General features: G+C 40.9%; 1 protein-coding gene across 2 annotated transcripts in view; it reads left to right on the top strand.

Annotated features, from left to right (window-relative positions):
- The window catches only part of SMCHD1 (structural maintenance of chromosomes flexible hinge domain containing 1), a 162,539-nt gene that overhangs the window by 60,931 nt on the left and 88,158 nt on the right, over positions 1-13,450 (top strand). For both annotated transcript variants that reach the window (XM_034762716.1, XM_034762715.1), the window contains exons 20-21: positions 7,447-7,591; positions 7,797-7,893. In XM_034762716.1, coding sequence (XP_034618607.1) covers positions 7,447-7,591; positions 7,797-7,893 — 242 coding nt within the window. The remainder of the gene's footprint in view (positions 1-7,446; positions 7,592-7,796; positions 7,894-13,450) is intronic.

The raw sequence follows: 13,450 nt of genomic DNA, 5'->3' as shown, positions 1-13,450 counted from the left end.
GACTCACTATATTAAATGTGTGCTGGGTTCAGCTTCAAAAGAAATTCAATTTTGGTTAAGAAGTGTAGGGGATGATACCTTCAGCAAAGACAAAGTGGTGTTTGAAGGCCAAGGCGTAGCTTCACGAAGGAACTTAGGCACCTAACTGCCACTTGAGGTACCTGAATTCCAGAATCTGGCCCCACTGGGATTCACAGAACCCTGTAAACCCCCCCTAAATTTGTTCAATACCTAAATTTTTGCAGTTAGTTCCCTAGGTACCTATGTTTCTGCCTCTGACATGTGCACTACAGCCCTCCGCCAGGCATCTGGATGCCTGAGCCCAGAGCGATTCACAAATCGGGAAGATAGGCAGTCTTCCATCCAACTTGCCTGTGGGGCCTGATCTAGTAACCATAATCAGAGCCTGCTTACTGAATCGAACCCTTGTAGGCGAGCTTATGCTAAAGGGCTGCAGGACAGGGTTGTGGAGCGGAGGACCTCCCTCATAACTTTTAGCCCATGGTACTCACCTGAGATGTGAGAGACCTCTGGTTCAAGGTCCTCTTCCACCTGAAGAGGAAAAGAGATTTGAACTGGGATCTTCCATCTCTCAGGTGAGTACCTAGCTACTGGGCTATGGGCTATTCTTGTGGGGGGGGGGGGCCCTTCAGTCTCTCTGTTTGAAGTTCTAGTTTGGATAAATAATGAGTGATTGGAGCAGAGGGACTGGATCCTGGGTCTCCCACCTCCCAAGTGAGTGCTCTAAGCACCAGGCTTTAGAGACATTTTCGTGCTTGCTTGCTCACTTCCTCTCCCTCCTCTAGCTCTAGCCCAGTGACTCTTTCATTATTTATTTACAGTGGAACAGCTTCAACAGAAGAGATTGAGGGAGCTCCACATCAGAATATCCCATAGCACAGCGGCTAGGATACTCACCTGAGAGGTGGCAGATCTCTGTTCAAATCCCTTCTCCCTCTCAGATGGAGGGGGGACTTGAACCTGGGTCTCCCACATCCCACGTAAGTAACCCAACCACTGGGCTAAAAGTTATGAGGGCTTCTTGCCACAATGCGATAGGCACCTAATGCCAAGAGAAGGTTTGCATCTGAGAATCCTGTGCAGAGGGAGGTATCTCTCTGGAGCCCAGACTTGGGCTCCTATCTCTGAGACCCTCTCTTTGGCATCTCCCATTGACTAGTTTAAGGGGGAGCTGCCTAGCATGCTGGCCTTTGTGAATCCCATTCTGAGGCGCCTATCTCTCCCCATTCATTATATAAGAAGTGTAGATACCTAAGAAACTCCGGCTTTGTGAATCCCAGTGATTTTCTAGGTGACTAAAAGTTAGGCGTGGTAATGCTCTGTCTCACCATGCCTAAGTTCCTTTGTGAATCTAGCCCAGGTATCAAGTGGTTAGAGCAGAAAAGACCCTGATGCCTGCCAATCCACCATCTATGACAAATTAGATGATTGCTTTGTGTCTTAGTCAGCCTTACAAAAAAAAAAGTAGCATTTTTATGGAAGCTAAAAGCTACCCTTGAACTGAACTTCCCCCAAATATTTATAAAAGAAAAAACAGAATTTTTCTCCTTAGTAGATTTGAACCTAGGGTACTCATTCTACTAGATTTGGGAACTTTCATAATTTAATCTCGCTGACAAATCCTACTCTTTTATAAAACTTGGAAAAATTGGCCAACTTTACAATTCATTAAAAAGAAAAGTATATACGATATAGAAATTGACTAATCCAAATGAGTTCATACAACCTAAAATATTTCAATGTATATTAGTCACATTCATCTATAGTTTTACTGTTATTCTGTAAGATTTTTCCTGTAATATATCAAATACATCAGTACGTATTCAGTATATAGATAACCTCGTATAACCATTTGGAAGATACAGTTGCCTTTGAATATAGTAAAGCAAACTACCAGAAAGAAAACAGTATTTTCCACTACACTTGATGTTAAGTAATTCATTATTTGTCCCTTCAATATAGTCTGATACATTTATATTTGCTCTAAAACCAGTATATGGTGGGTCATGTTTTTCAAAGAGAGCTGATTCTGATTTTAGTGACAATGTGGAGCATGTCTAAGATGCACACTCTGCTATGGTTGTATCATGTACTTCAGCCACAATGTTACTGGCTTTTTATTGAGAGGATAATAGAAATAGAACTACTTCAAACCTGCCAGTTTAATTTTCTTTTCTGATGTCAAATGAAGCTGTGAACTTTTAACTAGTACTTGAAAATTGTTTTGCCGCCTTTTTCTGAAGCAATTTAATTCCATGCCATTGAGCAGCCTTTATTTATCCTTCTTAAGTAGTTGTGTATGTGTATGGAAAACTATATGCTACTTATACCTTGATGTCTTGTCATAACATGTTGCCTTTAATGACTACAGTGATGCTTTAATTTGCTGCATAGTATTATTTGTATTCTTTATATGCGAAGGAATCTAGGGGTTTATACTACTTTCTATATTTTGTATTTTTGTGCACCTTAATTACAGGATTCCAGAAAGAACATGTAATTATTCAACTTAAAAATGTTCTTTCCTCTTAATTCTTTTTAATTTGTGATTTAAATATTTACAGTTGGGACCTCAACTCAGACACACAGGCTCTCTGCCTGATTTCAGTAGTCAGCCAAACAGTCCAATCCATGACCCGAGATATTTTTAGTGGTAACTGGGCCTTACCTGCCCTGTCTGACTTTTTTTGATTATTGGTCTACCTTACAGTAAGTAAGCAAGGTGTCCCCATCTAGTGGACAAAATGTGCTTACTTAGAAAGTGGTAGGGTCTTTCTTTCCTGCTTTGCAGCTCATATTCTCAGGTTCCAAGACACAGCTTATTACCAGCATCCTTCCTAGCTATTGCATTGTTCAGCAGTTCACAATCCATAGAAAACCACATCAGAATACTACAAATATAAATGTTTTGGGCTTAACAAATGACTTTACCTCGTGGAGGGAAAAGATAGAAATCCTAGGCAATCTCTGTTTCTAGGAGATCAAGAAAAAAATGCTGTTTTCATGGGCCTCTCATAATCTCTCCAGATGACGATAGCCCCTCAAAGCAAACCAAGTCACTGAAGGGTTTTGAGTCATAGAGTTTAAGTCCAGAAGGGACCACCAGATCATCTAGTTTGACCTCACTATGTATGATCATCTTCTTTCTCCTGTAGTATCTTTTAGGAAGGCAAAAGTATTTTCCTTTCAGGAAGAAGAGGATTCACAAGAAATGTTTGGCATTATGTGTGTAAATTAGTTATTAAAGCATATGTCTGAAGTTTGCCAAGATCCCTCCCTTGAAATCCAAAGAAAAAACAGAATCACTTTTTCCTAAAGAAAATACAGGACCAAGTTATTCCTATTCATCAGAGCAAAGAAAGAACTTTAAAGAAGGCAAAAACCCCTGGATTCAAAACATTCCCTTCTCAAGTAACTTTCTAACCTATGTGGGATCCCTCAGGATATCCTCCAGCTACAGAAAGTGTTTTCCTGTAATGGGTTTTGCTGTAAATAAAATGTTAGAATATCTTCTATTCTTTTAGAAATAAACCTATACCCTAAAGCCTCCCCTGAAAAGAAAAATGACAGCATTCCACAAAAAAGATGTATCATAACATATCTGCTGCGGATCCCCAAGCTACAAGAAAAAAGAAAATTTAAAGTTGCTTAACTTAATTGTTTATGCTGCTGCTTTCCTGAATGATGGAGACGCTGCTATCTCTATTCTAGCATATGATAAAAAATGGTGGGAAGGAGACTTGGTTGGTATCTGAACAAAAATTCATGGCTCTGCCCTCTTTGGGGAGCAGCGATATTGATTTATTGGAAAGTCACATAAGTTAGCATTCTTCCTGATAAACAGCAAAGTTGGGTCAAAACACCAGCAGTTTTCCAAACTAGAATTTTCTTGGAAAAGATCAAGTAGGTTTTGTTTTTAAGTCTGGATACAGTAGAAACAGTTCCAGCAAGTATTCTGCTCAACAATGTAGAGATAGGGTAACCTTTATTCTCCCCCATCCCTTTTTAGGTTTGTCATTCTCTTGCTACATCACATGTAAAATGAGTTAGTAAACTGTCTGAGGCAGGGACCTTGCCTTTGCAGAAAAACAAAGTCCCTAGCACACTTCTGGGCACTGTAAAGAATAATACGTTGGCGGCTCCAAAGCGTAGTACTCAGAAGCATCAGGGTGTCGCCCCAATGAGCTCAGCTACACCGCCTAACGACGCCAGGAGCTCAGGCTCCGAGGCACCGTACCGCCCCCTAAGGAGAAAGACAAACATTGCACTACCTGCCAATGAGCGGAACCAAGTAAAGTATTGGTCCTGGGTGCGGCAAAGCTCCCATCTATAGAGCACTCCACACGTGCACAACTGTTGATACTGACAACTTACCACTGACACTCCTTTGTGGTACCGAGTGAGCCAATAGTACCGCAATAGTTCCAGTACCCTAGAGCATCACAGTCACGGAAGAACCCCAATCATCAGCACACAGTACAAGGGCCCAGGTAAGAGCAGATCATGGCAATCAGAATTGCCCTCGGCTCAGGGCCGTGTATTACCAATACCCAGTCAGCGCTACCCTTACCAAGTGACGATTCTGACAGCAGAAGAATGTCATTTCCCTGGCCTCTCACCATGACCTGTTGCCACAGTACAGAGGACCTAGCCTCCTTGGGCACCCCCACCACCCAGGCCCTTCCCTCCCCATTGGCCACATTGGGATCCTTGGGCAATGTACAGATCCCACATCTTGTGGGCATATAGTGTCTCTCAGAGAGAGTCTGCCAAACGGTCTCCTACAGCTTCACTGTCCTGAGCCCTTGAACCAGAGGAGGAAACTTTTGAAGAACAGGAGAAAAGGCTTCATGGGGAAGCTATCTCTCTGTTGAAACAGATATTTAATGGCCCACAGCTGAGCAGATTGTTACCGGTACCAGTAAATTCGGATTCAATTTGCTACACACAGCAGTTTATTGGAGAAAGAATTACACAAGCAGTAAAAAGTTACATAATACGTCTTCCTAATAAGCCTCAATTCACCAAGCATAAACCTTCGCTAACTATGTTGGCCATACACAGTATCCTGATTAGCAAACAAACCAGGTATAGCTACCAATCCTAAATGGAGACTTCTCTTCTCTTTGTACTTGGTCTGTCAAATGTCCTCCAAAGCAGGGTCTTGATTACCCTGAGGCCCTCTGGTTCAAAAGTCCTACAAAAGTCTCTCGTAGCAGGGTTTTGGCTACCCTGAGACCCTCTGTCTTACAGCGTCATGAATCTTTTCAGATATTAATTGAGGAGCTAACTAACTTATGATGTTCTTAGCATTTATACCCTCTGTTCTCAAAGGAGTCACAAATCATCAAAATATGCCCTGTGGGTGTTCCATTACTGATTTTTTCTAATTAATATTTTAGAAGGGATTGCAAAACAGACAGAGACCAAAGATCAGTTGACATTTACCCTCTCATCAATCATTCACATGAGCTCTCAGTGTGATGCCATCCAAAAGGTTCATTTTGAACCAAGCTCACTGATCACATGTTTTTGTGTTTTCTTTACTTGGTGAGCTGGCCACTGACTTATATGATCAAAGTTCCAAGTTGAAACACACACATGGATAGAGTCTCAACAATTCAAGCGCAGTCGATACAGCCACTTGCTCGTCTCCATGGCAGTGGTAATGAGGTGGGCTTCTTGGATACATCTTTCTGGTGTTGCCCAAATTGCTGCAGATGACAGTGGAAGATCTCCCATTTGAAGGGCCCAAGCTCGTCACTGAGAAGATGGGATCTTCTCTCTGCACCTTAAAGGATTCCTGGGCCATATTACACTTCCTGAGAATCTATTCAGCGGGACAGAAGAGAAGATACAGCTCTCAGCCACAGCACAGGTCATGACCTCCTCAATACCCACCATCTCAGCTCTATTATGTGCTGGAGCGTAAGAGGTCCAGTGTTCAAAAATGGAAGCAGTCAGCTTCAATCCATGACCTCTCAGTCTCTTGTAAGTACTTTTGATGGGTCAAGGGCCCAAGCAACTATACCTTGCAGCATCAGCTGCCATCTACATGTGCCCCTTCAGAAGTTGCCTGGCCCTCTTGTACAGCAGTTGGGAGAATATTACCTCCGACAGATAAGTCTTGGAGATTATTTCAAAGGGTTATACCTTTCAATTCATGTCCAGCCCCAATTCCCACTCTCCTTCCCCATCCCTCTTCAGGGACCCTTGTCACAAGAATCTACTATGCCAGGAAATAGATCGTTTGTTATGCCTAGGGGCCACAGCACCAGTCCTGGCGCATCTCAGGGGCAAGGGATTTTACTCCAGTTATTTCCTGATCCCCAAGGCGAAGGGAGGGTGGAGGCCCATTCTAGATCTAAGGGCATTAAACAAATGCGTGAAGGCACAGAAGTTCTAGATGGTCATGCTAGCAGCCATTATTCCAGCTACTGAGCCAGGAGATTAGTTTTTGGCTCTCAACCTCAAGATGCCTACTTCCACATCTCAATACGACCGTCATACAGGAGATTTCTACGGTTTATCTTCAGGCAGGACCATTATCAGTACAGGGTGCAGATGAGCGACAGGGTGCAGATGAGCGGCCGAATGTCCTCGTTACTGCTCCAAGGCTGGCCTGGGAAAACATTCCATGGGAGAAGCCCTCATCCTCTAATGGGACAGGGACCTCTTGTATGCCTTTCTCCCATTTTCTCTTCTATCCAAGGTCCTGTTGAAAATTCGACGGGACAAAGCAATTTATTCTAAAATAGTTAGCTCCCCAGTAGACTTCATTCCAAGTTACAGAGGTCTCTGTTTGTACTCCTGTGTACAGTCCGTGGCAAAGATTTTTAGAAGTGACCAGTGATTTTTGGGTGCTTTGACTTTTTCGAGCGATTTTCTCAAAACGTGGTAAAGGGGAGAGGATTATTTTCAAAGGATGAGAGTGCTCAAAATTTTTTTAAAAAATCAGGATGCATTAAGTGGCTCAAGTTGGGAACAACTGGATAACAAAAATGTTGATCCTTGCATGTAAACTGAATTTCGTTTATGTAAATCCGAAGAATATGTAAATTGTTTAATTTTACAAAGCTGTCCACTGTCCCATTGGATTTTGTTGAGACATTTCACAGTACTCTGAAGTTGCAGACATGTTTTATACAAGTTCTTACACCTATATGTTTGCATTTTAAACAATTACTCCTAAATCCATACAGACTGAAGGAGGAGAGACTGGGAGGTTCTGATCTATCACTGCTGCCAAAAATCTCAGTTTATTGTCTACTAGCCTATTAGGATGGGACCCTACCTCTCCCCTCCCCCCCCCCATCTATTTGCCTATTAGGGTGGGAGCTTAGGTGTCTGTACTGATGCCTTAGTTAAAAGAAATATAATGTGTAGTTAGATAAAATTACCTACGTTAACTTTTTTCTCTCTTAGAGGGGAAACCAGAAAAATTTTCAGTGAGTCTTTTGGATCCTCCATTTCGAGTTGGAGTACCTTTTAATATTCCTTTGGACTTGCAGGATGAATTTGGTCATCCCACACAGCTGGCAACTGATATTGAGCCAATTCTTGAAGCTAGGTAATTAAACATATCGAATTTTTATTCTCCCTTTTTTGTAACTCTTTTAAACACTACTGTTCTTTAATTTTACAAGGTGTTGGACTAGGTATTTTTAATGTAAATTGACACCTCCTGTTGCGTCCAAGCATTCTTACATCTTGATTATATTTTGGGTGAGAATTAAAATGCTTTTCTTTAAATTAATTGTAATTTATTTTTGTAGTGGTTTGACTTTACAATATGAAGAAATAAGTAAAGGAACAAACTGCGTCATTAAGGGTGTCACTGCTAAAGGCCACGTAAACAATTACCTGGGCAAGGTAAGCTGAGTTATTTAAATTTGGGCAGTATATTAAAACTGCTCACTGCTTTATATGTAAAATGCATTTTAGTGTTCAGTTGTCTTTTATCTTTTCTTATTAAAAGTATGGGGAATAAGCAGGAATAACTCTAAATGCTAGTAAAATACAACTATGACATAGTTGGCATTACAGAGACTTGGTGGGATAATATGCATGACTGGAATATTGGTATAGAACGGTACAGCTTGGTCAGGAAGGACAGGCGGGGGAAAAAAGGAGGAGATGTTGCTTTCTATATTAGAAATGTATACACTTGGACTGAGATTGAGATGGAAATAGGAGACAGACTTGTTGAAAGTCTCTGGGTAAGGATAAAAGGGGTAAAAAATAAGGGTGATGTTATCACAGAATATTCAAGGAGCTGACTGAGGAGATATCTGAGCCATTAGCAATTGTCTTTGAAAAGTCAGAGAAAACTGGAGCAACTCTAGAAGACTGGAAAAGGGCAAATATAGAGCCCATCTATAAAAAGGGAAATAAGGACACCCCGGGGAATTACAGATCAGTCAGCTTAACTTCTGTACTCGGAAAGATAATGGAGCAAATAATTAAGCAATCAATTTGAAAACATCTAGATGATAAGGTGATGACAAATCCATGCTGAATTTTACTTAAGAGCAAATTGTGTCAAACCAACCTAATAGCTTTCTTTGACAGTGTAACGTGCCTTGTGGATGTGGGGGAAGCGGTAGACGTGGTATATCTTGACTTTAGTAAAACTTTGGATACTGTCTCGCATGACCTTCTCATAACCAAACTAGGGAAATGCAATCTAGATGGTGCTACTATAGGGTGGGTGCATAACTGGTTAGAGTATTGTACAGAGTAGTTATTAGTGGTTCACAGTCATGCTGGAAGGACATAACGATTAAGGTCCCACAGCCAGGGAACAGTTCTGGGTCCGGTTCTATTCTATATCTTCATCAATAATTTTGATAATGGCATAGAGAGTACACTTATAGAGTTTGTGGACGATATCAGGCTGGGAGGAGTTGCAAGTGCTTTGGAGGATAGGATTATAATTCCAAATGATCTGGACAAACTGGATAAATGATCTAAAGTATATAGGATGAAATTCAATAAGGACAAATGCAAAGTACTCCTTAGGAAGGAACAATCAGTTGCACACATACAAAATGGGAAATAACAGCCAAGGAAGGAGTACTGCAGAAAGGGATCTGGGGGGGGGGGGTCATAGTGGACCACGAGATAACTATGAGTCAACAGTGTAACACTGTATGCAATACATTCTGGGATGTATTGGTAGGAGTGTTTTAAACAAGACATGAGAAATAATTCTTCTGCTCTACTCCGCGCTGGTTAGGCCTCAACTGGAGTATTGTGTCCAGTTCTGGGTGCCACATTTCAGGAAAAATGTGGACAAATTGGAGAAAGTCCAGAGAAGAGCGACAAAAATGATTAAGTGTCTAGAAAACATGACCTATGAGGGAAGATTAAACAATCTGAATCTTTTCAGTCTGGAAAAGAGAAGACTGAGAGGTGACATAACAGTTTTCAAGTACATAAAAGGTTATTATAAGGAGGAAGGAGAAAAATTGTTATTAATCTCTGAGTATAGGACAAAAAGCAGTGGGCTTAAATTGCAGGAAGGGTTGGACATTAAGAAAAACTTCCTAACTGTCAGGGTGGTTAAGCACTAATGCCTAGGGAGGTTGTGGAATCTCCATCATCGGAGTTTTTAAGAGCAGGTTAGACAAACACATGTCAGAGATAATCTAGTTAATACTTAGTCCTGCCATGAGTGCAGGGGACTGGACTAGATGACCTCTCGAGGTCCCTTCCAGTCCTATGATTCTAACGTTAATTTACTTGGATGCAGCATCTCTTACAACAAACATACATGTTTCTTGGATTGTCTTAAATGCAATCAGAAAGGGTAAGGCACAAAATGGAGGACGGCTGAGGCCCCAGAGGACTGGAAAAGGGCAAATATAGTACCTATCTTGAAAAAGAGGAGCAAAGAGGACCTGGGAATTTAGCCGGGTCAGCTTATCTTCAATATCTGAAAAGATAGTGGAACAAATTATTAAACAATCAATTTGTAAACACCTAAAGGGCAATAGGGTGATAAGGAATAGACCGCATGGATTTGTCAAAAAGAAATCATGCCAAACCAACCTAATTTCCTTTGACAGGGGTTACTGGTCTAGTGGATGACATATCAGTAGGTGTGATATATCTTTTTTTTTTTTTTAAGTAAGTTTTAGTTTAGTTTAGTTTGCAGATGACACCAAGCTGGGAGGGTTTGCAAGCTTTTTGGAATTAGAATTAGAATTGAATAAGACCTTAAGAAATTGGAGAATTAGTCTGAAATCAACAAGATAAAATTTAATAACGATAAGAACAAAGTATTTTGGTTAGGAAGGAAAAATCAAATGCACACATACAAAATGGGGACTAACTAGTTGGGAGGTAGTACTGCTGGAAAGGATCTAAGGGATATTAAGCTGATCACAGAATATCAGGGTTGGAAGAGACCTGAGGAGGTCATCTAGTCCAACCCCCTGCTCAAAGCAGGACCAGTCCCCGATCACAAATTGAATGAGAGTCAATGTCATGCTGTTGCAAAAAAGGGCTAATATCATTGAGGTGTATTAATAGCAGTTAGACACAGGAGATAGTTCTTTTGCTCTGTAATGTACTGGTGAGGCCTCAGCTGGAATACTATGTCCAGTCCTTGGCACCACACTTTAGGAAAGATTGGAGAGATTCCAGAGGAGAACAAAAAATTATAAAAGGTTTAGAAAACCTGACCCATGAGGAAAGGTTAAAAAACTGGGCATGTTTATTCTTGAGAAAAGAAGACTGAACGGACACCTGATAAGTCTTCAAATATGTGAAAGTCTGTTATAAAGAGGATGGTGATAAATTGTTCTCTCTGTCCACTGAAGGTAGGAAAAAGAAGTAATGGACTTAATCTCTAGCAAGGGAGATACAGGTTAGATATTAAGAAAAACTTACTAACTGAAAGGTTAGTTAAGGTTTGGAATAGGTATCCAAGGGAGGTTGTGATATCTTCATCATTAGAGGTTTTTTTTAAATCATGTTAGACAAACACCTGTCAGGGATGGTCTTGATTTACTTGGTTCTATCTCAGTGCAGGGGGATGGACTAGATAACTTCTTGAGGTCCCTTCCAGCCCCACTTTTCTATGATTCTGTGACCCTACTCTGTAATTATAGTGGCACAGGAGCGCAACTGTAGTTAACATTGCGTCATGACATCTGTTTAAGGGTCAAGTTTTCTAAGACCGCTAAAATTGACGTGCTTATTTGGATATCTTTGAAAATTAGTAAGCCTCAGAAAGGTACAGGGTAGGGTTAGTGACCCAAATTTGGAGTCATTTCAGCATGGGATTCCAGAGATATAAACCCTGGGGGGGAAATAGCCATTTTTTAAAAAAGTTCCAAGTTTCTCCCCTCCCCAAAAGCTAAGATCAAACTATTGATGTGATGGTGATCAAAATGGTCTCAAGCCATCAAGTTTTGCCCAAGATAGTGCATGGCACCCACTAAATCTTTGGAGGACCCAAAATAAGAATGGTAATTAAGAAAATGTACGTTTTTACACTGTGCATATACCAGTACAGAAAAAATGGGTGGAGGGTTTCTATTCCTGTCATTTTATATGCTCTAAGGCTGGGCTCTTGTAAGTGGTCTAAAATACGAATGATTAATTGGATTGTTTTGAAATTTGGTGTGCTTGATTGGGGGGGGGGTCCTGAGTTTGCATCAGTGATCCAAATTTGGGGTCATTTGACCAACAGATTTCTGAATTCCAAGCCCTCAGAAGAAAATTTCCTTTTGCTGCCTTGTACTGTTAAACTGAGAGGTACTAATGATTGGATGAATCGCACCTCCGATTGCTGGATTGCTTGCCCTTCAATTAACATAACTAAAAATAAATTAATCACAAGCCCCCCCTAAAACAAAAGGAATGTCTGAAAGAGGCTATGTCTGCATTATAAGCACTAGAGCAGCACAGCTGCAGCTGTAGTGCTTATAGTGTAGACACTTGCTACAGTGATGGAAGGGGTTTTCCATTGCTGTAGTTAATCCGCCGCCTCAGGAGGCAGTAACTAGGTCAGGGGTAGGCAACCTATGACACGCTTGCCGAAGGCAGCACGCGAGCTGATTTTCAGCGGCACTCACACTGCCCGGGTCCTGGCCACTGGTCCGGGGGGCTCTGCATTTTAATTTAATTTTAAATGAAATTTCTTAAACATTTTAAAAACCTTATTTACTTGACATACAACAATAGTTTAGATATATATTATAGACTTATAGAAAGAGACCTTCTAAAAATGTTAAAATGTATTACCGGCACGCGAAACCTTAAATTAGAGTGAATAAATGAAGACTCGGCACACCACTTCTGAAAGATTGCCGACCCCTGAACTAGGTCAATGGAAGGATTATTCTGTTGACTAGATGGTGTCTATACTGGGGCTTACGTCGGCTTTACCACTTCTCTGTGAATTTTTCATATCCCTGAGTGATCTAGCTAGGTTGACCTAAGTTTTAGGTGTAAACCAGGCCTGAATGGCAGGAGGTTGCTACAGTTCGTGAGGCATGGGTGGCAATTTTATTTTGAGGGTAATGTAATCAGTCTTTGGCAGTGGGGGTTAAATTAAACATGTGAATGCTTCCTGGAAGGGGGGAGTATTAGGAGGCAGAGAGGTGGATGAATAGGGGGAGAGGGGAGGGGGATAAATGGGGATAAGTAGTAGAGGAGAGCAGGAGAGATTCTGGGCTGAGATGAGGGAGGCCTGTTCTGGCAGTGCACCCCAACCTCCTTCTTTCCTCCAACTCCCCCTTTCACATTTAATAGTGTTAGACCTAATCCTGTGGGTGAGAGTGAATGGGTTGTAAAAGAGGTGAAGAGCTTGTATGTTTCAGCACCTGTGGGATTGTCAGGGTAAAAGATGTGTGTCAATGGTCATACTGGGGCATTGTTGAAAGAGGGTAGAGTCAAGGTTGCATGGGCAACCTTAACTTGTGCATTTTCTGGTTTTCAGAAGTTTTAAGTTTTGCTAAATTCAGTGTTCTGCAGGGGGACAACATACCACCAACCAACCATAACTCTATATTAACATAGTTTTTTGCCATTGAATATGTGTTATTGTTGATAGCTTTTATACTGCTGTCCACAACTGCTGTAGATTCTGAGGAATATTATATAATATAGATTATATTTCATATGGTCAGAACTTAAAACATTATTATTTGAGGCTATGTAAAGTTTCTCTTATTTGGTCAGTGTGGTGTTAGTGAGTGTGTAAACTTCTATGAATAAATCTGTAAGAGAACTTGTTTAAAAACCATATGAGTTGCTGCTTATGCTGAATAAAATGAATGCTAACGTTATACATAAGTTTTTTTAGAACTTCTTTCTTGTTACTCATAATAGGTCTGCTCTAAATATTATTGCCATAGACTGGCATATGGTTTTCTGCAGCGAGAAGTTTAAATAACAGAATTCATATGTTTAGCCA

This window comes from Trachemys scripta, chromosome 2, assembly GCF_013100865.1.
Source record: "Trachemys scripta elegans isolate TJP31775 chromosome 2, CAS_Tse_1.0, whole genome shotgun sequence".
NCBI classification, from domain to species: domain Eukaryota; kingdom Metazoa; phylum Chordata; order Testudines; family Emydidae; genus Trachemys; species Trachemys scripta.
This window is presented reverse-complemented; position numbering and strand designations above follow the sequence as displayed.